Source organism: Gobius niger (genome assembly GCF_951799975.1).
Source record: "Gobius niger genome assembly, chromosome: 1".
Classification (NCBI taxonomy): domain Eukaryota; kingdom Metazoa; phylum Chordata; class Actinopteri; order Gobiiformes; family Gobiidae; genus Gobius; species Gobius niger.
The window spans coordinates 44,155,052-44,181,814 of NC_136852.1; the positions used below are offsets into that span (position 1 = coordinate 44,155,052).

General features: G+C 42.4%; 1 protein-coding gene across 2 annotated transcripts in view; it reads right to left on the reverse strand.

The window, feature by feature from the left end:
* Positions 1-26,763, reverse strand: part of unc5db (unc-5 netrin receptor Db) — a 591,396-nt gene that overhangs the window by 149,826 nt on the left and 414,807 nt on the right. The window contains exons 7-8 of one of the 2 annotated variants that reach the window (XM_079567275.1): positions 8,350-8,514; positions 647-679 (exon numbers count right to left, since the gene is read on the reverse strand). In XM_079567275.1, the coding sequence (XP_079423401.1) occupies positions 647-679; positions 8,350-8,514 (198 nt within the window). The remainder of the gene's footprint in view (positions 1-646; positions 680-8,349; positions 8,515-26,763) is intronic. The other variant, XM_079567276.1, reaches the window with a different exon arrangement.

The following is a 26,763-nucleotide window of genomic DNA, read 5'->3' on the forward strand; positions in this document are numbered from 1 at the left end:
AGCATGTTTTTTCTGACAACTCCATAAAATGCCTCTTGCAGATTTGTATCTTGCTGCTGCATGAAGCGGAACTGTAGTAACTAAGCACCGTGACGTTTAACAGAAGTTTTAGAGGTTTATTTGCGGCTCGATGCTCAATTGCATGAAAAATAAAACAGGCTATACATAAAATACCAAAATTGCAATACCTGTCAGACAAATCTATTTGTTTTTGTCAAAATTGTGCAGCCCTTCATGCAAGTGTAATCAAAATGAAACCTCAGAATGCATATAAAAACTGAGTTGTCTATCTGCTTCAACATTGTCGCTTCAACAACAACAAAAAAGATTAGAAAACACTGAATAACTTCATAATCCAAGTGTCACATCGCTGCGTTTCTTGGTAGCCCAGAAGTCCCCGCACCCCTGGTTGAGAACGGCCGCCTTAATTGCACCTCTGTACAGTAGAACACTTCAAAAAGACATTTCCCCTCCGAGTCATCTTGATCATCTCGTCCTAACTAGCGCGCTGACAGAGTTCCCCTATGCAGGTACCGTTCAATTTAAAAAAAACAAAAAAAAATCCCCCCCGACTATGTGCTCCTTAGCGGGGGCTCGTGCAGGAGGGGGGTAGAGGGGGTGAGAGATGAAAGAGAGAAGGACTCACTTTGAGGTTTAACGTCATGTAGCAGCTTTCGATCTGCAAAGACACACACAGATGGGACAAAGAGAGAGAAAGAGGTGATTAGAGATTTGGATTTGTGTGAAGTGACTAACAAGAGCTGCTGACTGCGCTGAGCGGCATCATTACGGCGTGGCTACTGTCCGCGCTGCTACTCTCCCACAAAGGCTCTGGGCATGTCGAGTGGAAGACCGGGTCCGGCGTAAATTGGGGCTCGGTTTTTTCAAAGTGCCATTTTGATCAAACAGAATTGGAAGCGCGTGGCTTTAGGTCGATGGGTGAGAAAGACTCCGAGTAGGAATGATGAGAAACTAAAAGTGACCCAGTTTGAATGGCGGTGCGTGACTGTGGAGGCGTTGCTTTAGGGACACATGTGTCTAAATTAGGACGGTTTTGTTGGAGTTCTGGACAGAGACGGTGAAGTAAGGCGAGGCGCTGCAGGTGAACAGGGGAAAAAAATAATTTCAAGACGTTTGCTGAACGTTACTGATATAAATATGAGAAGATAATGTATTGATTGAAAGTTTTCTGTAATTTTATGTTTTCATATAAAAATAAGGCATTTTATGGCCGGAATCTAAATGATGGATCGACCCAGATTTTAAAGGCACACTGCGTAACATTTGCTCTCAATGACCAGCCCGACAGAAAATGCGATTTTTGCAGTGGATAATCAAAGGATGGATCTGGATCATGGCCTAACCTGTTTAACTCTCAATTCTGCTGACTTTAGTCGACATCTCCATGGAAACGAGCTGGAGACGTACCCTCTCCCGGTTCAATTATAGTCATGTCTTAGCAGAGGCGAGCCGCACAGCGCAAAAGCACATGTTTGTTTGAGGTATTTTTCAATGGTGAAAACATCTATCATAAACTAAATGCTTCTATTTCAATGTTGTTTACTGGGTGAAATCTTGCGCGGTGTGGCTTTAAGTGATGGCTTTATTTTATTGGCATATTTGTAAAAAAGATCTTTTGGGGATTTTGGATCTTGTTTGGTTTTTGAATAAGCTAGTTATGAGTGAAGAAACTCAAATGCTGCCTTTTTTATTTATTTTTTATACAAAACTGAATAAATCAGGCTAGGAATTAGAGATAAAAAAAATCCCTCTGAAAACAAACTTCAAAATATTGTTAAAGGGACTAGATGGAAGTTTTGCACTCACTACTGCCACCTCAGGTCTTATGTGTAACTGCAATTTCTATATTAGGCTCGTGCATGACGGTACTTCGGACCCGAATTAACACCTTTTTGAGTAAAAGTTGTGGTGAACAGGTCTGAGCTCATTCTACACATTAGGACATGGCTGGAACTAGCAGGGAGTAGAACATACATAGTTTTAACATTTTTAAACTTTGTCTAGTCCATTTAAATCCAAGACTGTACAGTTTGGAGTCCGTAGGAGCTACTAAAGTTGTGAGTTTGTTGCATGAGTGGAGCAAAAACCCAATTTTGAGAAAACCAGTGTGCAGCACATTTCCGATCTTATTTTTCCCAGAAGGAAAAATACCTTGTTGGAATTATAGCCTCATCTCGGTGACCCTTCGCAGGACACGTGGATATAAAATAAGTCAATATTTGTGAATGAATGGCCATGGGAGACGGTTTTGCGAAGCAATGCTAAAATAAGCATTGTATAAGGAAAGTTTTGTCATTTTTATACTCTGACATGAAAACTAAGATATTAAGGGAGGAAACTATTAAAAAACAAATGCGTGGAAAATCAATTCTTTCGTCTTAAGAATTAAGAATGGACTAATTGTAGCCGATTCTTCCTGAAGCCCTAAGAAAATGGAAGCAGCTTCAGAAGTTTCTTGCTTCCTTTAATGCAGTGGTTCTCAACTGGTACGGCATTGAGACCCACAATCACCCTGGGATGACAACCCGCGACCCAAATACGACTTAGAGTTGTAAAATATAATGTAAAAATGGACGAACATGTTGTAAAGAAAAACAATCTTACTGTCAAACTTGTTTATTTACACAGTTAAAACGTCATAAACCTATTTAAAAAGATAATTCTCCAAAATAAATCAAACTGAGTCTGTCTTTGAAGTGTTTGAAATGATCACACATCTCTTACAATAAGAAAATACAAAGTAGCATCTCAAATATGCCTCTATAAATAAATAAAACCCCTAAAAAATTATGCATAAATGTCATTCAATGAATTACAAAGGCCACAAATCAATCATTAATCAAGTACTGCCTCTAAAATATGAAAAAAAGGTTTCCTGGGAAAGGCTGGCAACCCACGAAAAACAGTTCCGCGATCCACCACTGCGCTAATGAACTTTCTACTGAAACTCTTTTACCCGTCTTAAAGCCATTGTTGCCTCCACATGTTCGCCCTAAGTTTTTTTTTCCCTTTCACCATATTTCTTTTTGCTTTATTCTAAATAATGGAGCCAACAGCTAGCATGAAAGAGCTTCAGTTAGCCCGTAGTATGTCCATTCTTAATTTACAGTCTATAACTACAAATCAAACAGTGACCGCAGAAAACCAGCAGCCATTTTGTGGGAACAAGCCAGATTGTCCACATAATGGCCAAAAAATACTGGTGAAGTCATGATGTTTTTATTTTAACAATACCTATCCCCTACACACACCAGGAAGCAACATTTTTCTCAAACTGTGCAACACGATTTATCCATTTACTATTGATAAATGAGACAATAGAACCTTTGACGCCACAATCCTGAGCATTATTTCTATGCAACGACAGAGGTTCTCAATGTTTCTCCAGGCTAAATCCCTTTTGTGTATCAAATAGTTCTTCTGGATCTGGTAGTTTTATAATATTTAAAGGTGCGATCCATGTAAATCATTTAAATTTAATAATAAATGTGCCAGAACCTTGAGTCTAATATTGCAACTTTTAAATCTATCAGGGGTTCAATGACCCTGGAGGCAGCAAAAACCTTTTTTAATGCCATGATCAAGTCCCGACTTTATTATTATATAAAAACATGCTGCTCCCGGGCCAATAAAACCACCTTGAAGCCTTTGGAATTCGCAAACAGGCTCTAGACATTTGGAGATCAAGGCAGCACCAAAAACTGGCCGGTGTTGGATCGATGCAGAATCATACACAACACAACGCTGCACCTGCTCCTCAGAAGAGCTTGGTCCAGGAAACACTTTTTGGGGGGTCACAGTCATTTCTTTGATGACCTATGTGCTCCGCTATTATGCAAAGCAGCACATATTTCAGATAAGATATTGCACATTCCAAAGTGGTCTAAGTTAAGTAAAGTAAGTGTTATTTGTTGAGGAGAACTACACAATACAGCAGTCTGTTTCTAAAGTCCTTTGCTGCTCTTCAGAATCCAGGGAATGCAAGGACAGAGGTGGACCGTATTGTAATTGACATTTTGGTTACACCGATGGAGGAAATGTAAAAATAATAACAAACACACTAGTGCTTCTTTTATATTGTTCACAAATTGGAAAGCAATATCAAAAAGCCTGTGGCGATGGCGACTGTCATTGTGCAATTGGACGCTCAAATTATTTTTGCCAGCACTGAAAGTTTGGTCGTGTTTTTCATGCAAATGGAGCACAATAGAAGTTATAAATAAACAAAGGTGTTTTCGTCTTGTCTATCATTTCCTCAGCAGAGCACCGAGATCCCGCGCGTGACCCAAAGTGCGCGATGACATTTCAGAGCATCGCCCGTGCGCGCGCTCACTCGCAGACAGATCCAGACTGACGGGCAGTTTGTCGAGACAACACAAGGCGGTGGGAAAGCAGCGACATTACCATGCGCAGGGCGTCTCGTCACATGGGGATTTAACCCTCATCCTACTGTACACCGCCTGTCTAAACATGCCACTGTGATCTGACATGAGTTATGGCTATATCGACGCCGGAAACATTATTCAGGGCATCAATTTAAAGGCAGGGAGTAGTGCTGTCACAATACTAACATTTGAAACTCTAAAAAAAAATCACGGCCAAATGAAAATCCCTTTTGAAAACATACTTTCATACTATATACTGTATTTGTTCTATTAAAATGTCTTCTTTTCCCATCTGCTCTATATTATCTACACGCAACAATATATTATATAGATTCTTTAAAAATCATTGTAGCAAAGTGTCTAATTTGTTCTCTCTAATTAAATGTTTTGCATTTTCAGCTGCAATATTCATAGTCAAATGCACCGATGCAGTTCTAGGCGATACAACCTATGACATAAACTATTTACTGGACTGAATTTGGCTAATGTTAACACATTGAGTGCCGCTGTTTTGGGGATTTAGCTGTCGAGTGCCAACAATCCAGACCATTTTTTATGATATTTGTAGCACCACAGCGTAGTTATAGCTATGGACACATGCTATGGCTCGTTAGAAAGATGAGACTCTAAGCTCTCCGTAGTTTCATTGCATGTACCTCGGTTCCTGAGAAATCAAAGCTAAACAGAGGCTAGTTTTGATCAAAATCACAGATTTTTTTCTAGAAACGGAGATAACGTGGTTTTAATGCAACATTCTCCTTTCTGATTAACTCGTCTCTCTTCGTTTCTCCTCCTCTCACCTCTCTGGACGGACAGTAATATTATGGGAAGAGGCAAAGGCCTAAATATCTCAGTTCTAAATTTTCAACCACAACATTGTTGACACGTTTTGAAACACCGTGTGTTGCCGCAGATCGATCGCTTTTTAAACAGCCTGGTTCTCGGATTGAAGACTTTAACAGGATGTTTCTCAGCCGTCCTTGGTCCCATTTTGACTATATAAAAACGCAAAGAAATGTTAAAATCTCAACTGTTTCAATTCGTACATGGGAAGCCGCTCTGTTTCGTCATGGCACTTCATGGCACTTCGGCACTCAATGTGTTAAAACACTGTGTCTGTGTCGCCAATATCAACTGTGAATTTAGTTGCATAACAAAGCATTCATTCAAAGCACTAAACAATTACTAAAAGTTGACTTTAAAATGCCTCTAAATATATCAAAGAGTCAAGTATGAATTGCAGACATGTAACTACACAGTCAGCATTGACATCATTTAGTTTTTCTTGAGATTTGTTTTTGAAAAAATACATAAATAACTGGCTTAAATATCCAATGCTAACTGATAAATGTAAATGAAAGGAAGCGGCTAGGCTAAGCTAAGCCATAGGAATGAATAGCCACATTCGCAAATCCTACAGTTTCTAACTAAACACCTTCTCCCTTCAACACGGTCCAGTACCAGTAATCAGATCCGACACTTTTAGTATTGAGGAATCAATTTTCAACAACCCTGGCAGGGCGTAGGCTAGTGGAATTTTGGCAAATATAAAAAATTGTGACATCTTTGTGTCCCCAGTGATAAAGAAAGCATACCCGAATGTTCATTTTATTGTTATGTTGATTAATTTAGAGCTGTTCATGAGTAAAAGTGGCTTGTGTTTACTTATTTCCTTCTGGTTCTTGAGTGAATAATCAGAAAGAAGAATGAGTCCAAAGGGGCTGAATGAGGCTGAAACCAGTTGACAAAAAACAGAAAAAAAGGGACTCGAACACGGCCAAAATCTGAGTGCCAGTCCCCATCGGTTAAATTATCAACAATCATCCTCCGGCCTAAGGGTTATGTCCACAAACTTGTACATAAGCCCACACAGTTTGAGGCTTGAGTTTTCTCAACTTTCCAGGCCGTCAAAGAGCACGCACAAGAGCATGCACAATGACTGATCTCTGCCAATGGCCAGAGTCAGTCAGATGAGAGAGAATGGACACAGTTAATCCCTGTTTTGTTTTTGAAAAGGTGGTACAATTTATTGCCCAAAATCTGAAAATGTCTGTGACATGCTGCGTAAGAATAAAGCAATAAACATACAAATGTGTTCATTTTTTAAATACTTGTGCCAAGAGACTTACGTAAGTAGCTTGCAAGCTGAAGTAACATTTTCTAAGGCTAAATATTTAATTGCTTTAGTGCTTTGTTGTTTATAGGCTTAACTGTGATTGGCTGAAACCCATCACGCTTGATCTAATCTGCATCAAATCTCCCCCTAAGAGTCGCCATCTGGATTTATCTAACGTTCTGATCTAGGGTCACTGCCGTTGGCCAGGTCGAGGCTCAAAAACATTATGTGCCCAAAGAATGAGATCAGCCGACGACCTGAACACCGTGAATGACCACCAGGTTATTCCATCAATGGATTTTCTTCTTCCCTGATGGCACAGGCATGTTCCTGGATGGAAAGGAGCCTGTATGCTTCCTACAGCACCTTTAGAACCTTTAGCAAGACAAAACTTCCCCTGTCGTTTCCACCCCTGAGTGAGGATGGTCGGATTGTCCAAAAGCAGAAGCTCTAGTTCGTAATTACGTAGGGACCTTACGGTTGACTTGATCAAGTGACAAAGAGTTAGGAGCTATAGGATCAGGACCCAGGAGCTATAATCAGAGGAATTTGGATTGAGTCCAGGATTCATCGGGCTCACACTGAGAAAGAGCGGTTCAAGGAGCATGAGACGGGATTGGCCGCCACAGAGTCCAGCCCTTAACCCCGTTGAGGATCTTTGGCATGTGCTGGAGAAGGCTTTACGCAGTGTTCACACAATGAATGCAATGGATCGTTTGACATTGCAGAAGCTTCCTGAAAAAATGTCACAGCGAATGCGTGATGTGATCAAAGCTAAAGGCTGTCCAATTAAATATTGCAGCATTGTAAGATTTTTAGATGTCACATTGCACGACGTGGGGATTGTAAAATTGTGAGCTGCTCTCATCTCCGCTGTGCGATCGTTCAAAGAGGGAAGGCGTTTATCTGAGGAAAGTGCTGCATGCCAGCGGTGTTTATTTTCACGGAAAAGTGCAGGGAAAGTCCTGTAAAATGTGGAGAAGGACCAGCTTATGCCTGTCCTCTGTTACTTATGACTCTGGTGGTGAAGCGGTGTTGACGAGACACTTGGGAAAGACACTGCCTGATGCCAGTCGTAGCTCGTCTTTGATCGTACGACGGTTTAAATCTTCCTCCTTGTCTTGATTTTCCCCATCCCCCGTGATCGTTTGTCGCAGATGGCCAAAATCATGCTGGTTTTACCTTACCCTCGTACTCATTGCGTTTCGCACAATGGTCTGGACCATTACAATTGAGCTCCGTTATCAGGTGCGAGGGGTGAACTCCTTTGAAAAGATTGGATCTGATTTTCGATAGCATTTGGTCATGACATATGTAATGTGCCTGGGTGAGTGAAGCGAGCCATCATAACTCTTGGGGGCATTCCTTGCACATTCCGAGGCATCAATTGTAATTGATTGAAGATCTTCCATTACTTTCGTATCCACCGCCATTGCCAAACTACAACCAGCAAATGCGGTGCAAATGCTTGACATCATCTACAACACCCGTCTCCCCTGCTCACTAAATGGTTGGTCGTACACGTAGGGAAATGATAATTGACCAGAGTTTACGGATGGCTAAGGCCAGGCTAGACATGACCACAAACTTGCCAAGTATAGGTTTTAGCCTCCTGTGCGTAGACTTAGGGGTGGGTGAAAGAAATCAGAGCAAACTGAGGAAACCCAGACACTGAATGAACAACATACAAACTGGTCCCACCTGGATTAAGAAGGTGCAGCTCAATTTGAAATGAGAAACATTTAACTGATAGTAATGAATCGATAATAACAAAAGGAGAGGATGAAAGTACATTTCCAACACCTAAGCTGAACAGAGAAGCCTTACTTTGCGTGCAGAGTCCTTCGGTGCAGTTCTCCGCGGCCAGGCTGTGCCCCTCACACATCTTGCCTCGGTGTCTGGGCGTCGGGGAGTTACATTCACGGCTGCGCTGCCTCTCGCACTGAGTGCTGCAAACCGTCCACTCGGTCCACTCGTCCCAGCCTCCGTCGACTGCAAAGGCACATAGGAGCCAAGTGTTTATGTTCAGAACTGTGTCAAAGTACAAAAAAATCATGTTGGTGTAATCAGTCGTGCTTCATAATGATAAAAATAATGAAAAAATATATTTCACGCTCATTCAAGAAGTCTGATTAAGTATGAATAAGAAGCTGTGGTTTATACAAGCAGAAGCAAGTCAAATGTACTGCTTTTTCATGCCCTTTTAACGCCCAAATATTAATGCCACACATGCAGATACAAAATCGGTACATATATCATTTATGATTTGCATAGTGAAGAGTAAGCCAGGACAATTCAGCAAAATTTTATAGTAATCGCAACTTTGGCCAATGTCACTGATCGTCATGAGACTTACAAATCACGAGGTTTAGGCCAGTTGTTTTGAAGTTTGGGTGAGACAATGGAAGGCTTCATTTCTTGTTTTCTGTTCAAATTGATTCTGGAGTGGGAAGCATACATGTTCTGTGTGAGCAAAGATTTACACTGTATGATCGGTGTCTAAGTTCATGAATCAGCTCTATGTTTATATGCTCATGAAAGTCATGATTGATCACACTGGAAAAAGAATAATCATCTTAAGGAAGAAATGACATAAATCTACTTTAATTAAGAGATCAAATCTAAAGTTTGAGTAGATCTGGTCATAAATAAGATCAAACCTAGCATAGATACAGGTGGCATCTTTGCAAATGCCCATATATGGTCATGTTCGAAGCAGCTAGAGGGAAAACGAAGGAGAGAAAACTGAACTTTCTCCCATTTCGCCACCATTACTTTAACAAATGCAGAATTATGATTGTATTTTTCTACTAAATAATGGTACAGAGACATGGAGAGGAGTAAAGAGGTTCAATAGCAAATAAATGCTTGGAAAAAAACGGACAATGCTAACCAGGAAGCTATGCTAGCTTCATGCTATGTATGCGAATGTTAGCAAAGCAATGCTGAACAATTTGCTGTGAAGAAACATCAATTTAGACTTGATTTTGGCTTGACTGCGAGATACAGTCTGCTAGAAAACGGCTAAGAATAGTGAGAAATTGTGATTCCCATCAGAGGTTTTCTTCATCTATGCTGGGTGGCTCAACTTGGCACCAGGGCCTGACATTGCCTATACCCCTGCATTAGCGGATAGTTGTAATATACAGAATTGTGCCTGTCACATAATTCATCAGCGGGAATGGGACATATGGGCGAACAAACAAGACCGAATGGAGTGGAGTGAAGATTACAAAGTCCTTAGTGCAACACATTGGTTCACAGATGTACGGGATGAACGATTTGACACAGCATTTGCTGCGTTTCCGGTGTTGTTGTCAAAGCTAATAATGACTCCGCGTACACACTGCATTACTAATTAGGTAGATTCATTTGCGAGGATTTTCGTTGTAAAGCTTAACGTCGAAACACTATCAGATGAATGCAGGAGTGAGGCATGAACGCATTTGTTGTCAACGACATTTATCTTTCTTTTAAGGGGAAAGGATTAACCTACAGTACCTTACACAGCAAAAAAAAAAGGTCCTATATCATGCAAAATTGACTTTTTTGAGCTTTTAGCCATGTTGTTATGCTATTTCCGTATCAAAAACACACCCAGAGTGGTTTTTGGCTTCATACACGCAGTTCTAAGCAATCCAGCTGCTCCCCCCTCTCCTGGAACACGACTGACTTGTGACACAGGTTTTTTACGTCATAGCGTCAAACAGGAAGAGCCTGACGTCTGTAATGTAGTGCCTTACGGCCTGATATTAATTTATAAAACAGCGTTTTCATTATATCTGTTGCAAGAAAAAAAAAAGGAGGCGTCAGCGCTGATGTCATGTTTGTTCTGAAAGTTGTGAAGAAGGAGCTCTTTCTAACCTACTCTGGACACGCCTGTTCTTTTTTCTTACCTAACGATAATGTCACGGAGAAAGTCGCGTTTGGGAGAGGTGCAGAACTTTATTCAACCTTCCTAAAGAAGAGGCCACTCGCCAGAAGTTGTTTTTTCTCTCCGGGATTCAGCGACTCTCAGCCAAAATAGTGTTTTTCTGTGACTGTCTCTTGATGGATGTTTGGTGAACCGTCGCCAGAATCAAAGTGGATTAACTTTTACAACCAACGTAAACACTCGATGGAGCAGCCAGGACAGAGCGGTGTGTGTTAGCCATTTACAAAGCTGTGCTGCAGATGTCAACTCCTTCATACTGCATTGTGAAGTAACTTAACTTATTGCTGTGATATTTATATTTCTTACTGCTAATAAAGCATGGGCGGAGTAGCTCAGAGAAAGGGGGCGGAGTAAACTGAATTGAAGTGAAAATAGTGCTCCATAGAAGCCAAAGCCAAGACAAACATTCATCTCATTATTATTTTTGACCTGTAGAATTTACTGACGGAATTATGCCACCTTAAAGGTGCATAATGGAACTTTTGTGTAGAAAGAAAAAGTTGACATTTGTGCGTATTTAACTTTGTAGTGACCCAGCGGCTGTATGAGTGGTCAGCATGGCGTCTTTATTTTCCATCACTGTGGTCTAGGACGCTATAGGATCAACTGTTTTGTATGTTTTCTAGTGAGAGGGTCCGTCAGCAGTGAAAACCTTCCGAACAATTGATCCTGGAGCGTCCTAGACACCACTGTGATGGTAAGTAAAGGCACAACGCTGACCACTCATACAGCTGGGCCACTACAAGATCACATGAGTACAAATATCAACATTTTATTTCTACATAAAAGTAATAAACCTTCAAGATGATTGTCCTTTTACCCAATCCCTGCGTCGTACACTCATCAGCGGCCCTGACTCTAAAAGGAACTCGTCCCAAAATACCTCCCGGACTCACCTCAACTCCGTCCTAACTTTGACTTCCCTTTCTGTTTTTAGCGAACAGTTGGTCTGATCATTTCCTTTGCGGGCAGACACCGCGGGACCCCACGCTCGCACATAAATCTCGCAGACACGGCGAGCCAAAGGGTGAAACGGAGGCTCGCAGCCCGAGACGCTCTACCTCCTCATTAAACCGTGGGGTCTGCTGGCACAATGGGATTTGATGCAAGGCGATGAAACTATAGAACAGCCCGGTGAATGCTAATGGTCGGGGTGCGTCTGCCGCTTGTCATCCGATCAACAAAGAACTCATCTGCTTTAGCTTTTGCAAACATTGAGGCGAGGGGGGGGGGGACCATATGGCGCCTGAAGAGTTTGGCAGGGCTTCCCATTTGTATAATACAGTCTTGTGGGCATCGTGGAAGGTAATTTTCTCCTGTGATGTTCGCTGGGACCATACCCACCCCGCTCATCTGCTTCTGTTTTGGAGCCGCCTGCTTGCGATGCAAATGATGTGTGCCGGGAGCGCGGCGGTGAAAGTGTCCGGGGTTTAGCGCGCTGCCTCGACGGAGCCACCTCATGTCCAGTAGAGTTGTTTAATTACGGTTTATACAGGCAGCAAAAGTCACGTTTAATGACATTTTTAATGCAACAAACGCAAAAAAAAATAAAAAAATCTGTGCATTTAAAGGTAGCATTTTAGACTACACTATTGCCATCAGTACAAAACATGCCCCTTAATGACCAGCTCAACACAGAAAATGCTATTTCTTTAACCTCTTAACTCCCACCCCAGTTTCCCAGAGCTATAGGTCAGAGTAACACCTCATTTGAAAGCTAAGACCAACAAAACTGATCTTTGTCCTTGCTTTGTTGCCATGTTGTGATTTTTTTTCCCGGCATTTTTCGACATCCATCACATTTTTTGTAATTTTTTCTATTGCTTTTTTAAAATCTTTTTTTTTGCTTTTTTGTAATTTTTTTGCCCCGCTTTCAGTCACTTTTTTTTGTATTTTTTGTCACTTTTTTGCCACTTTTTCCATTGCTGTTTTTATATATTTGTTTTTCTTTTTTAGTTGCATTTTTGTCATTGCTTTTTTTGTCATTTTTTTCACACTTTTTTGTCGCCGTATTTTTGTCCTTTTTTTGTAGCTGTTTGTATGTGTTTGTTGTTGCGCTTTCCTTGTTTTTGTCTCGTTTTTTGTCGCCTTTTTCCAGAAATTTTCCGTTCCGAGAAAAATGTGCTCCGTCCAGGTGGGGGTTAAGAGGTTAAAGAATGGATTTGGATGAGAACCTAACCTATTTAAATCTCCAATTCTGCTGACTTTACTCGACATCTCCATGGAGACGGGCTGGAGACGTACCCACTCCTGGTAAAGCTACAGTCATGTCTTAGGAGAGCTGAGCCACTCTAGCAAAGGCACATGTTTGTTGGTACATTTATGAGATATTTTTAAATGATGAAAATATCTGTAGCATGAATAAATGGTTGTATTTCAATTGTATTTATTGGGTAAAATTCTACACAGTGTGGCTTTAAAGGAACAGGCCACCATTTTTCCATACTGAGTCATGCTCTTACCTGAGCTTAGACGAGTTGATGCGTACCTGTCTGGTCTTTGTGCGTGCGCTTAGTCACGCAAAACAACCAAAAATGTTGATAGCATTCAGCCTCTCCCAGTATATTCCTATAGCTCCAACCGGGGGTGAAGTTGGAAGCTACCACGCACTTCCATGGGCACGCACAAAGACCAGACAGGTACGCATCAACTTGTCTAAGCTCAGGTAAGAACATATCTCAGTATGGAAGAACTGTGTGCCCTCAGTCACGCAAAAAGACCAAAGATGCTGTTAGCATATGGCCTATCCTTGCATATTCCTATGGCTCCAAACTGAGTAAAGTTTGAAGCGACCAAGCTCTTCCACGAGCACGTACAAAGACCAGACAGGTACGCATCAACTCGTCTAAGCTCAGAACAAGTCACAGTATGGAAAAACGGTGGCCTGTTCCTTTAAGAAAATGTTTTGTCAAATGAATTCATGAGGGGGCATTTTAAAATTCAAAAGCAAAAGGGAGAACCGGACAAAACTACCAAAACTACAACCGAATGTGATTTGGACCATGATTTATGTATTTATGATGAACGTATGAAGCGAAATTAGTCGAGCAATGTTGCGAATTCTTCACTTACTTCATCTTCCACTTCTTTAAATCTTACAGTAGAGCAGGTCTTTGCTTTCTATTCCAGCACATTTTTGAACTGGATTGATTAGCAAAAGTATTTATAATGCGTGGGCTCTTTATTGGTGCACAATGGGTGAAAGAAAAACTCCAGAGAAGTCGTTCCAGTTAGAAACACAATAGAAAAATCTGAAAAAAACGTTGGAATCGAGAGTCCCGTCGCCTTTTGAAACAGTGTGCAGCATGTATGGCAAAATCAGCACGAGGGAGACAAATTTAGAGAGTGCAATAACTCAAAAACACAGTAGAAAAGTGTTCCTTCTAATATCCGGCTGATTCACTGACCAGCCGGTAACAATAGGCAATCACAGCGCTCCTGGTGTGTCAAGACGCCGATTTGACAAACGCAATAACTGCTTCACCGACCTCCACAGAGCGCCGTCTACCAGTTGTCGGCCCATTAGTCCAACGTGTCATTATCCCGAAAATGTCCCATTGAGTAGGAGTTTGAAAAATAAAGTTATGTTCAGGCAAGAGTCCACTGACCTTAAAGGAACAGGTTTGTGTTTCCATTCTGAGATATGTTCTTACCTGAGCTTAGACGAGTTTATACATATCTGTCTGGTCTTTGTGCGTGCCCGTGGAAGAGCTTGGTCGCTTCTAACTTCACCCCATTTGGAGCTATAGGAATATACTGGGAGAGGCCAAATGCTAACAACTTCTTCAGTCGTTTGGCGTGACTGAGGGAACGCACAAAGACCAGACAGATGTGTATCAACTGGTCTAAGCTCAGGTAAGAACATACCTCGGTATGGAGAAACGGTGGCCTGTTCCTTTAAAGACACTAGATGCAAGTTGGTCATTTTATGCTCACTGCTGCCACCTCAGGTCTTATACGTAACTGCAGTCTCTATTTTAAACTCGAGCATGACGGCACTTGGGACCCGAAGTAACAACTTTTTGAGCGACAGTGCAGGATTGGCAGTTGTGGTAAATAGATCTGGGCTCATTCTACACATTAGGACATGGCTTGAACATGTTGGGGGATGAAAATACTTGGAAAAAATAGTTTTAAAGGGCGGGTATTATGCGAAATCGACTTTTTCAAGCTTTACATCATGTTATTATGTCATTCCCTCATTAAAAACATGCCTGAAGTGTTGCCTTGGCACATTCACGTATTTTTGAGTAATCTGTAAAAACTCTGATGGCGGCCATTTTAGGGATAGGTTTGCCTGAGTCCTCCTAGGAACGCCCCCACCTCCTGGAGACGCCTCCGAGCTTTCGTCACCAGCCGAGTAAACCAACCACTGCTCCTCAGCAGAGCCCCCTCCCCACTGATGCCACAGACAGCGTGTGGAGGGGGCGTGTCGGAAAGTGTCAGAGGTTCTTAAAGAGACAGAGGCCTATTTCAAGACATTCACTACAGCCATTTTGAGAGAGCAATTTTATACAAGGCAGTTATTCTAATTGACTGCATTTACAGACCAACAGAAGGTGTGGTCATCATTGTAGTGTGATATAGACTGGTGCTATGTGATTGAAAACAGCATAATACCCCCTCTTTAACATTTTTAAACCCTGTATAGTTACCTTTAACACCTTAAGGTTAGGGCCAATGGTTACATTTGGCTCTCTAGTCCACAATACATCTGGGTTAGAGATGTCGGACAAATGGCACCTCTGCTCAATGGTGAAGTTTTTGACTAATGAGACGTCGGACTAATGGGTTGTCGGACCAAAGGCATGTCTCCTGTCTCCCTTGCATAAACCAGGAACTCCCGACTGGCGATTGTCGTGTTGGTGTGAAAGGGCCTTCACTTAAATGAGGAAACAAAGTCTCCGCTAAATTCTGCTATGACCCAGAGCTTGCACGAACATGTACATCGTAAATCTTCTGCTCATGCAAGACTAACCTCCCTCAACAGAACCATCAATCCGACTCGCTCCGTCGTATAATGCAAATAAAGCAGAACACTGTAGCTACAATGCAATATGCAAAGGGCTGTAAACATCTCTTTGCTCGTACACTGTTCGTACTGTAGTCCATCTGTGCACTTGTCAGAAGCTGGCAGCCTATAGCTCCTCAACCTCCGCACTCGTTTGTTTTTTTCTTGTATTTTCTCGCCGTCTACTTTAGATGCAAACGACATTCCGGGCGCGCGGCAGAGACGCCGCGGAGGAGCTGCTGATTCCGTTGAGTGAACGCGTGTTGTTTTTCCCTGACAGTCGGGATGTCTGAACGAGCTCGTGTGGCCGCAGCAGGTATCGGCGGACGCCCCGCTCCTGCACCGTGTTGCATCATGTTTAGCTCTGCGCGAAAAAACAAACAAAAAAAATAACTCCATCCACCGCTGCGAGAACACGAGCCGTGCCCAGTGTCCAGACAAGCACATCATGTTTGACAATGAGGCCTCCGGTGCACCGTGATCTCTAAATGTTTTATATTTGACAATGAAGGAATGACTGTGTTGAATCCTTGACAAGCCAAACAATAGCAGGGATGTCCACACTTTATCCCGTCGAGGGTTGCGTCTTGAAGTAGCTTTAAAGGGATGTTTCAGGATTTTTGACATGGAGCCTCATTTCCTAGATGTCCAGAGTGTTGCTGATTTCTGGAGATATGTTTTTTTGTAATTCAAGCAGTTGTTATGTTTGAAGAGTTACGTGGCGCTAGGCTAATGCACGGCTAGCGCATTTCTACGATACCAGCTAGCCTGCATTAAAAACAGTCTGACCTGCTCCACAGTGCACCTGAGGCAAATCACTTATAACACCAGACTAACCATATAAATGTCTGTGTCGATAGAATAATTTTAACCATTTTGCATTTTAAATACCTCATATTTGAGCAACATCAGCTTCGTGCTTGTAGAAGCTACGCAGCGGCGGAGTGATCTGCTAGAAAATAGTCCCTCAAAATGCGATCATTCATGTGATGCAAGGTCAGTTATATTCCAAAAATGATTCTATCGACACAGACATTTATATGGTTAGTCTGGCGTTATAAGTGATTTGCCTCAGGTGCACTGTGGAGCGGGTTAGACTGTTTTTAATGCAGGCTAGCTGATACCATAGACATGCGCTAGCCTAGCACAAGCCTAGCGTCACAAAACTCTTCAAATATAAGAACTGCATGAATTACAAAAAAAAAAAAATATCTCAAGAAATCAGCAACACTCTGGATAACTAGGAAATGAGGCCCTATGTCAAAAATCCTGAAATAACCCTTTAGCTGCGCAACTGTACTTTTGTTTAACTTGGAACTTAATGCCATCTCTGTGTCACACTGTTAGTTTTGAGGTTATAATAGTGGTGAATTATTAACTAAAGTTGCAGTAAAACACCATCTCCAGCAAGCAAGAAGCACGAGGGCTGACAAACATAATTTGCATTTGGTCCCCGGGCCACACTTTGGGAGACCCTTCTGCAAATGTCTGAAGCTGCTTTTGACACTGGCTACAAGTCAGGCCTTTTACTGGTAAATCAACAAAAAAAAGTCCTTGCGATAATCATTATGACTACATCTAAGATCCAGTGGTGTAGTCTTCAATATTCTAATATACGGATGGCCACTCATTTAGTTAGGCTAATTTTATAGCTTTTTTTTCTCTCAGCTCCGCCCCTGCCCGCTCAGATTCAGACTATGAACCTCAGCTTGACCGTTAGTGATTGGATTTTCAGCTTCTTTTGGTGGACAGGATCATTTGGAGACGGCTCTTTGTGCCGACTCATTCGCGACCGACCCATCACACCGCTGCTAAAATCCTTCCTTTTCACTTTAGCCCATGTCTTGTCGAAGCTTTGAACTGCTATAGTATAAAAATAGAAAAGTGGTCCCCTGCATCCAGATCCCCAGATCTGATTCGAGATCTTGGACATTAGTGCTGAGTTGGTGAATGTTGTTGATGGCCAGAATTACGTGGAAAGCTACTCGGACACAAGAAGGAACATGAATTTCCAACACGGATCACGGTACGGTATGGTTTCCTGTTGTTGTATTTTTTGGTCTTTGACACCACACACGAAATTGGAATCTGTTTCTAAATTTCGATGTTTTTTTTTTTCTCTGGATGGGAACAGGACGCAGGAGGTTTTCCAATTTTGCCCAGCCCTGATCCAAAATGAAAACAGGATGGCTGCGTGATACACTGACCCAAAGGCTATTACTTTTCCTGGGTATGAGAGCAGGGGACTGTGGGAAAACATGTTATTGTCGATTGATGGTGTCCGCAAACATGTTATTCATACGGCTTAAAAAACCTTTCGACTGACAACTTGGGGCAACATATGCACGCGAGCGACACGTGACAGAGTGACTCCTCAGAAGACGCCAGGGTCGACACCCACACAAAATATCTGAAAAACAGCCCAAAATCCACAGACATACAGTACAACATGGCTTGAAATGATGTGTTATTTGTACAAGTGTACAGAGCCATGATGAGAAACCGCCCCTTTGTCCCTCTCCAAAAACCTGCTCCTAGAGCCTTGGGTTTGAGGTTTTGTTATCAGAAAAAGGGATTTTTTTTTTTTTTTAAATAAGCTAAAAATAGCCTATTTTGCACTGAAAACAGCATGGCATGAAAAAACACACAGTTTTTTCCCCCCTTAAAAGCCTCCCACCTGGGCACTGAGTTAGTAGCAGTGTCTTGTCCAAATGAATATATATATATATGTATAAATACTACATACTTATACTGAACCAAAAACATAAATATATTGACTTTTATGGAAAGGACACAAACTGGGTGTGTGTCTTTTACACACTGCCGGGTCTTGGTAGGTTTGCAGTGATGCCAGACTCTTTCCATTTCTGGATGGTGTATTTAACAGTACTCCGAGAGATGTTAAAAGCTTTGGAAACCTTTTTATAACCTAACCCAGCTTTATACTTTAACTTTATCCCGGACCTGTCTGGTGTGTTCTTGGACTTCATGATGCTTCTGCTCCACAATAGTCTCTGAACAGACCTCTGAGACCATCACAGAGCAGCTGTATTTGAACTGACATTAGGTTACACACAGGTAGACTCTATTTGGTCATTGGGTCAACATGTGATCATTCAGAAATCATCAGGCAACTTCTGAAGGCAATTGTTTGCACTAAAAGGAAAGGGGGTAGATAGTTCAAAATCATATTGAATTTTTTGTTTTTATTATTTGTCCTCTGACTTCCTGTCCGCCCAGTCTCCCGTGTTGTGGTTATTGCTCCTTGTCGTTCTCCATTCCAGGTAGTATTCATATTTGGTGGATCAATTAAATAAGTAAAGCTGGTAATAACTATAGTCCCTGTTAATAATGTGTAGTCTGTCGCTGAGTGGATTGGCTGCAGTGACTTGGACTTTGCTGTCAAAGCCCCGAGCCATGCATATGCCCCCGGTCAGGTTTGAGGCATGGTCCCTTTTAGTAACAGTAATGCAAGTTATACTTTACATTTGTACTGTAGACACCTATGGTCTCCGACTATTGCTCGGTATTCCTTGTCACATGTGTGAACTTCGGGTGTGTGAGACACCGCTGTGTAACTAACTAAAACTTGGACTGAAACAAATGATTCAAGAACTGTGAAAGAATTAACGATAAACAAATGATTCAACCAAAGAATGTGAAAATAAATGTCAAACTTTTCTATAACTTGCCTGGCCTCTGTTTGTCTATTGACTCAACAACGAACCTGTGTGCTTTAGTGGGGCTGACCATCTCTATGTTTGTTGCTCATCATGGTGTTTATGGTTTATATCTTGAAGCTAGCGGCTAGCACTAAATAAAAATGAAAATAGGGCCCTGATTTTGAACGACCCGCTCAAAACCGCTCAATCAGCCTGTCTTCAGTATGAATACTTTTTAGTCGTTTCATTTTTGTGGTGTTTTTTGGATACCAGCCGTTAGCTAGCAGCTAGTAAAAAGTCAAACGTTTCCTGAAGTCAAGTATTTACATCCAACGTAATGTGTTTAACAGGTCCCAGTGACTTCCCATCTGCATCTCACTGACGCTGCTGTTTTCCTGAACTATTCTTTCATTTGTGAAAGACATCGCTAATCCTTATTGGGGAAATAGCGAGAGAGGAAGTGGCGCGTCCTCCGGAGATCACACACTGAATTCGCGTGCATAGAGCCTATATTGAGCCTGGATGGGTGAACTCGCAGTTATTTTTTTACTGACAGCAAAGACAACTTGAGAATAGGCCCTTTAATTCCATAAACCAGACTAAACATCTGCATTTTGACCGTAAAAAGGCTTCTGGCCCTTTCTTCAAGCTCATTCTAAACTACAGAAGTTACGCAGATGATGTCACAGCATAGCAACGACATGGCAGGTCTAGTCCAATTCAGTATTTGTTTTTTGGTGTCGATCCGTAACACTGAAGTCTCTGTTCGTATTTAAAATGACTTTAGTGCGTACAGTAAACGTTTTAGGCTGTTATTATGCCACGTGAGCCCCGTTTTTTCAGAACCGCAGAACTACTCCCTACTATCCCTTGTTTCCATGCAGCGTTTCAGCAGCAGATATTTATGATGTCTGGTGCCCTTTTCATTTCGCCATTCAGCTGACTTCTCTAACACCATCTGACGTTTCCCCCCGGCAACCAAACAACACCTAGCGCCCCGAGCCCAACCGGAGACACTGCAGTTTGCAACAACATGGCACGAACCAAACACTTCTCATGGAAAAAAAAGTAACAAGTATAATGAAGATGGTTGCAAGGGGTTGAGAGCCGGGTTATTCTAATTGGAGGGTTTGTCCGGCTGCGCAACGTGACTCGGTTCATGGGTAGAGAAACATTCAGGATAAAGGTTCCATTGATTAATATTGAAATGGAGAGCCAGAAAATGTCCTCACGTAGTGTTCGCCTTTATATTGCCGATGAGAGCCAGTCCAATTCAACGTCTTATAATTCAGCACAAATCAATTCACCTTAAATGATGTGTTTTTTCTTCAGTTGAAATGATCTAACTCATATGTCAGGGTTGTGAACCCATATATTTCAGTCAAACGTGTTATAGGCCGATGTGTTTACCCTCTTTGGACATAAAAAATGTGTCACTTCAGGTGCCGTCATACACGAGCTCAATATATAGAAGGTGCAGTTACAAATATGGCCTGAGGTGGCAGTAGTGAGTATAAAATGGCGAACTTGCATCCAGCCCCTTTAACTGAATATGTGTTAGAACAGAACCGGTGACATGTTCATTACTTTTATGGACAGAATTTCTAGGCGCAGCCAGGGGCCGGAGGGTGTTCAGTTTGGGAGCCTCAGGATCTCATTTGCGGACGATGTTGTTCTGATGGCTTCAACGAACCAGGACCTTCAGCACGCTCTGGGGCGGTTTGCAGCCGAGTGTGTAGCGGCCGGGATGAGGATCAGCACCTCTAAATCTGAGGCCATGGTTCTCCACCGGAAAAAGGTGGTTTCCCCTCTTCAGGTCGGTGGGGAGTCCTTGCCTCAAGTGGAGGAGTTCAAGTATCTCGGGGTCTTGTTCACGAGTGAGGGAAGGATGGAGCGTGAGATCGACAGACGGATCGGTGCGGTGTCAGCAGTGATGCGATCGCTGTATCGGTCTGTCGTGGTGAAGAGGGAGCTGAGTCGGGGCAAAGCTCTCGATTTACCGATCGATCTACGTTCCCACCCTCACCTATGGTCATGAGATTTGGGTCATGACCGAAAGGACGAGATCGCGAATACAAGCGGCCGAAATGAGTTTCCTTCGCAGGGTGGCTCTCAGTTACCCGAGAGGAGCTCGGAGTAGAGTCGCTGCTCCTTCACGTCGAAAGGAGCCAGCTGAGGTGGCTCGGGCATCTGTTCCGGATGCCTCCTGGTCGCCTCCCGCGGGAGGTGTTCCAGGCATGTCCTAGTGGGACAAGGCCTCGTGGAAGGCCCAGGACTCGATGGTGGGACTATGTCTCCGAGCTGGCCTGGTGTCACCTCGGGGTCCCCCCAAAACAGCTGGAGGAGGTGTGTGTGGATCGGAAAGTCTGGGCATCCCTGCTAAGACTGCTGCCCCCGCGACCCGGCCCCGGATAAAGCGGAAGAAAATGGATGGATGGATGGGTGGTGTTAGAACATCATTGTGGTATCTTTGATGAAGTTATACAATGCGAGTTTGAATCCAATTGTATTACATTTAAGGCCTTGATTTTGGCACAATTCATTTAATGACTTTTAATGCCCCGCTGAAAGCCTCAGGACTCACTATTATCGTAAAATGGCAAGACATGACCCAAATGAGATTTAAATTTACAAAGTACCGGCGCCCTGTGTGGCTGTAGTGAACCTTAGGAGGAGCTTTTACTTCATGACATTGAAAATAGTTAACTTTGTATTCAGGGCCCGTCAAAGCGCACACAATATCTGCCTCTGTTCAAAAGAGCTGACAAACAGAGCTGCACTTTTCCGCCCTCTGCTGGCTGCTTCAAAGGACGCCAAATGTTAAATGTCCTTCTAACGGTTTCCCGAGATTGCTTTGGAAAAGACACAAGCCTATAATGGTCCCTTTAAACGCTGCTAATCCAAGCCTTTTGTTCCAAGCCACGCGTACCGCCATATTGCGCGCCCCCCGCACGCCCCGGCGCCTGACCTCACCGCTCCGTCTGATTCAGGGGACTTCTGGTGCCAGACAGACTTCATCAAATGCCAATCACTTTTCTTTATTCTCCCTTCAGACAAAAGCCGCGCGTCTCCGCCTCGAAAATATCCTCCGCGTCGCTGTTATCGACTCACCGCCTCATCATTGTTTTTCAGACAAAGATGGCTGACAGTGTTGTTTTGACTGAAGGCCGGTTATGCGGAGGATAAAGTGCAGACGGTGCGGAGATTAAAAACAAAAGAGATACAATATGTAAAAGCTTGGGATACAAAGTTCGGAGTTAGTGCAGAAACACGGGAACCACCACCAGATGTTTAGCTAAGAGTCTCTCTTGATACTGCACCCTGAGTAGAGCTGGGTACCGTTTGTTTTTATTCGATGCCACTACTTTAACAAAACCTGCTTTTCGGTACTGGTGCCTTAATGGTTCTTTTTTCGATACCTATGTTATTTTAATTGAGTTCAAATAATGTGTATAAAACGTATTGTTCAGGAGAAAGTCCAAAAAGGCACAAGAAAAAGAACATAGGCCGCAGCGGCGTCACCTGTAACTTCATTTTTGAAGCAGAATTCTCACTTAAAGGGGCTAGATCACTACTGCCACCTCAGGTCATACATGTAACTGCACCTTTTATATATTAAGCTCGTGCATGACGGCACTTCGGACCCGAATTAACACCTTTTTGAGTGACAGTGCAGGATTTTAGAGGCAGTTGTGGTGAACAGGTCTGGCCTCATTCTACACATTAGGACATTGTTGGAACGTGTAGGGGGAGGAAAATACACAATTTTAACATTTTTAAACTTTTTATACCTTTAAGCTGCGATAAAAAGAGAGAAAGGACGTTATTTCCTCCTGAGCTGTAGAGACAAACCAGATCCACATCAGGACACCGTTTTCTTTCAGATAAACCTTTCTAAACACACTGTGCTGCTCGACAAACTGAAAGCGCTTCACACATCAAAGATCAATCTAATCATTTACCAAAACTGTTACAAAAATGGCTAAGGCAGAGTGAGCGCTCACTTTATCCACAAACAATCTTTGATCCCAACCGATGTGTTTTCTTTGTCACTGCTTTTCTCTTTGTCTAAGAGCTCCAGTTTCTTATTCAGTCCTGGTTTTTAACCTTTTTACTGTAAGTCCTGGTTTAGTCCTGGCTCAGACCGCGGCTCTGCCATCTCTGATAACGACTAAAGTTATAGCTTTGCTTCGCTTTAAGAAAACATCTGCATTTGCGCTGAAGCTGCTCATGAGTTCAGGCTTTTTTAGACTCACTGTGGATCATTTATTGACATTTGGAGAGAAAAAGTACCAAAAATTAGCACAGACATTTTTTTTCTTCGATACTGCCCCCTACTGGAGCTTTTCGGTTGGTACCAAGTAGGTACCGCTTAACCCCCAACCCTGAGACCTAACAACCAAATGCAGGTCGTATCTAAAATAGACACTCGAGGAGAGTTTTGGGAGACTGTTTTCCTGACCGTGGCTTACGTTTACATGCGGACTGAAAATCTGATCATCTGATTTCGGTATTTGTCAGATTATTGACGTGGCATGTGAAGTGGCTAAAGCGGCTGCACATATGCCATTATTGAGTCCTACGTTGTGGGTTTGAGTCCCAGCTCTGATTATTCATTGAATTGCAATGTCCCCTTGTAATTCACCTTGACATTTTTAGTAGAATTTAAAGCACAATTTGTTTCCTAAAGTCTCTACAATTACATCCATATTTAACGTATTCTCTAGGGGTGTCCAAAGTGCGGCCCGGGGGCCAAATGCGGCCCTCAGAGCAATTTTTGGTGGCCCTCTGCGTTTTTGCTGAATCGGGACACATCATCAGAGATGGTCCTTTTTATTTGAAATGTAATAATTCCACACAATTCTAACCTAACAACTAACCTTTTACTGTGAGACAGAGCTGGCATGAAGGTTTTGAGCAGAAATAAAGGTGTGGGGCGCAATTTAAACCTCTGCTAGTCAAAGGTTTTGCAGCACTAACTACCGATCCATGGCCCTTCACCCTGTGTACGCTTCAGTATGCGGCCCCACAGGAAAAAAGTTTGGACTCCCCTGTGCAACGCCTTATTTGAAAGCTAAGACCTACAAAACTAATTGTACATTTTCTATTGCAGAGTTGCTGCGTTTTGTTGTTTTTTTCATTGCTTTTTGTCATGTTTTTCTCTCATGTGTTTTTGTTGCTCTTTAGTGACCTTTGAGTTTCTAATCCTGTGCTGTATCCATTGGGCTTTGATGCACAAAAAGTATCCAATTCATTGCCTGATTTATTGAATTTGTCACATGCATTACAACGGCTTATGTTAGTTAATAATTTGAATAAGTTGAGGATAATTACTGCTTTCCCGCTTGTGTGCCAACGCGAACGCGCAACATTTGAAACAAAGATTGCAAAACCTGCAGCGCGAGTGATTGAGAGGCCACATTGGGGTCCGAGTAAACACGTTTGACATGTGATCAGTGCTTGTCAGGCTGAATGACAGATCCATTCGCTGTAATAACTGTGTCTGGGCCTGGTGAGTGAGTGACGAGGGGGAGACTGACACAGGACTGGCCCAGAACAGTGCACTAATGATGGGCAGAGGAGCAGAGGACGCCCGGGTCACGGCTCCAGTCAGGAAACTGCCGGTGGACATGTTATTAGGAGGAATGGCTTCATGTTGGACTGACATGTTGACCATGTGCTTTATGTGCTCGCTTAAAAAGTCTTCAAATTATTATTATTATTTTTACATTTGGATCAGAAGTCTCTTTTATACGTTAGTTGTTTATTAATACTCACTACTGCCACCTCAGGTCATACGCGTAACTGCAGCTTCTATATTAAGCTCGTGCATGACGGTACTTCGGACCCGAATCATTATTTTTGAGTGACAGTGCAGGATTTTAGAGGCAGATGTGGTGAACAGGTCTGGGCTCATTATACACCTTAGGACATTGTTGGAACATGTAGGGGGAGGAAAATACTTAATTTCAACATTTTTAAACTCTGTATAGTCCCTTTAACTATTTCATTAATGACTTCTAACCAGGCTTTGACATCATCTAAATCAGGGGTGCCCAAAGTGGGGCCCCCAACAATTTCGTTGGCCCGCCAGAGAGTGACCTACTTTTGTTCCCATTAATTCCCAATGGTAAATATGGATGCAGTACAGTTTTTGACCATTAGCGTCAAATTGGGGGCGCTGTTTAACTCCTTTCGCAAGGTTGAGGAAACACTGTTGTGGCGTCTTCGTGTTTGTCAATCACAGAGCGTTGTAGCATCAACTTTCACAGTTTTCTAACTTTGATTGCAAAGGTTATTGACGTCAACAAAGGTAAATGTTAAAAAATGACTTTTAAAAGAACTGATGACACTTTCAAAATGATCTAATATCACATTTTCTTTGTTGTTGAGGTCACTGTAGGTACTGTAAATACAGGTGGTGTTTATATTTTGCACTATATTGCTGCAATAAGTGACGTTCACGATTTAGAATGTGATGATGTCATAATGTCAGGTGGAGGGCAGGGGCCAATACAACCCTATGGGAGAAATACAATTTTTGTAGGAAATCTCCAAAACGAAAATGAACTAATGTTTTTCCTCATCAGTATTTGACAGTGATTGGATTCACAAACCTGACATATCAATTTTAAACTATAGGCTCTATAGAATGTTGTGTGTCTCATGAATGCAACCTATTTTGATTTTGCTCGACGAAAACCAAGCTTTTGTCATAGTTAACATTTGTATTAATATAGCATGCTGTTTGCATAGATATCAAATGCAAATAAATGTATGGCGAAAAATAAAATAAATGAACTATTATTATTATTTGCAGTTTTATGTGCAGTAACAGGCACTTTTTCATTTTGACCCTTGGAGACAAAAAAATTGGGCACCCCCGATCTAAATGATGGCGACGGGTTGACAATATCTGAATTGCTAACGGACATAGGACAATAAATTGACTAAAATCCAGAATTCTTAGTTTTCCAGAGAAGCCATCTCGCCAACTGTTTCCGGAGGTTGTACACCACCTGTCCTTTTTTAAAGCAATACATGTAAAAAGTACTAAGCCTCAAACTGAAGTCTTTTTGCCGTCAATGGGGCTCTGCTCCTCTTTCTCCTTTTTTCCGTCTAGTCACGTGGCACATGACCACGTGCCGTCTTCATCAGTTACATTTTTTTTTTTTTTTTGCACCCTTCTTCAATAATTTGGATGTGAGTCTACTCCGTCGTATGGTTCACATCTGTGCAACACTCTGAACACGCCCCTGACATGCACGTTGTGATATCCGGGACGACTTTGAACGTGCCAAATCAATCATCACCTCAGTATGCAATCGAATCCAATACAAAGAGAGCCTGAGGTACCAAAGGTGAAAATTGCTATAGGCTGTACAGAGCGTGCACTGATTGTAGATTAGGCTAACATAGCATTACAGTTAGCTTGGTTTAAATTAGAGCTAATTGCAAACAAACTTTACCAAATAAACTGCAAAATAATGACTTCTAGCTTCCTGGTAACACCAGGAAGCCTAGCGAATGTAGTGAGTGAGTGAGTGGTTGGTGGTGGTCGGAGGGGCCGATGGCGCAGACTGGTTGCCTCGCTTCCGTCAGTCTACCCCAAGGCAGCTGTGGCTACAATAGTA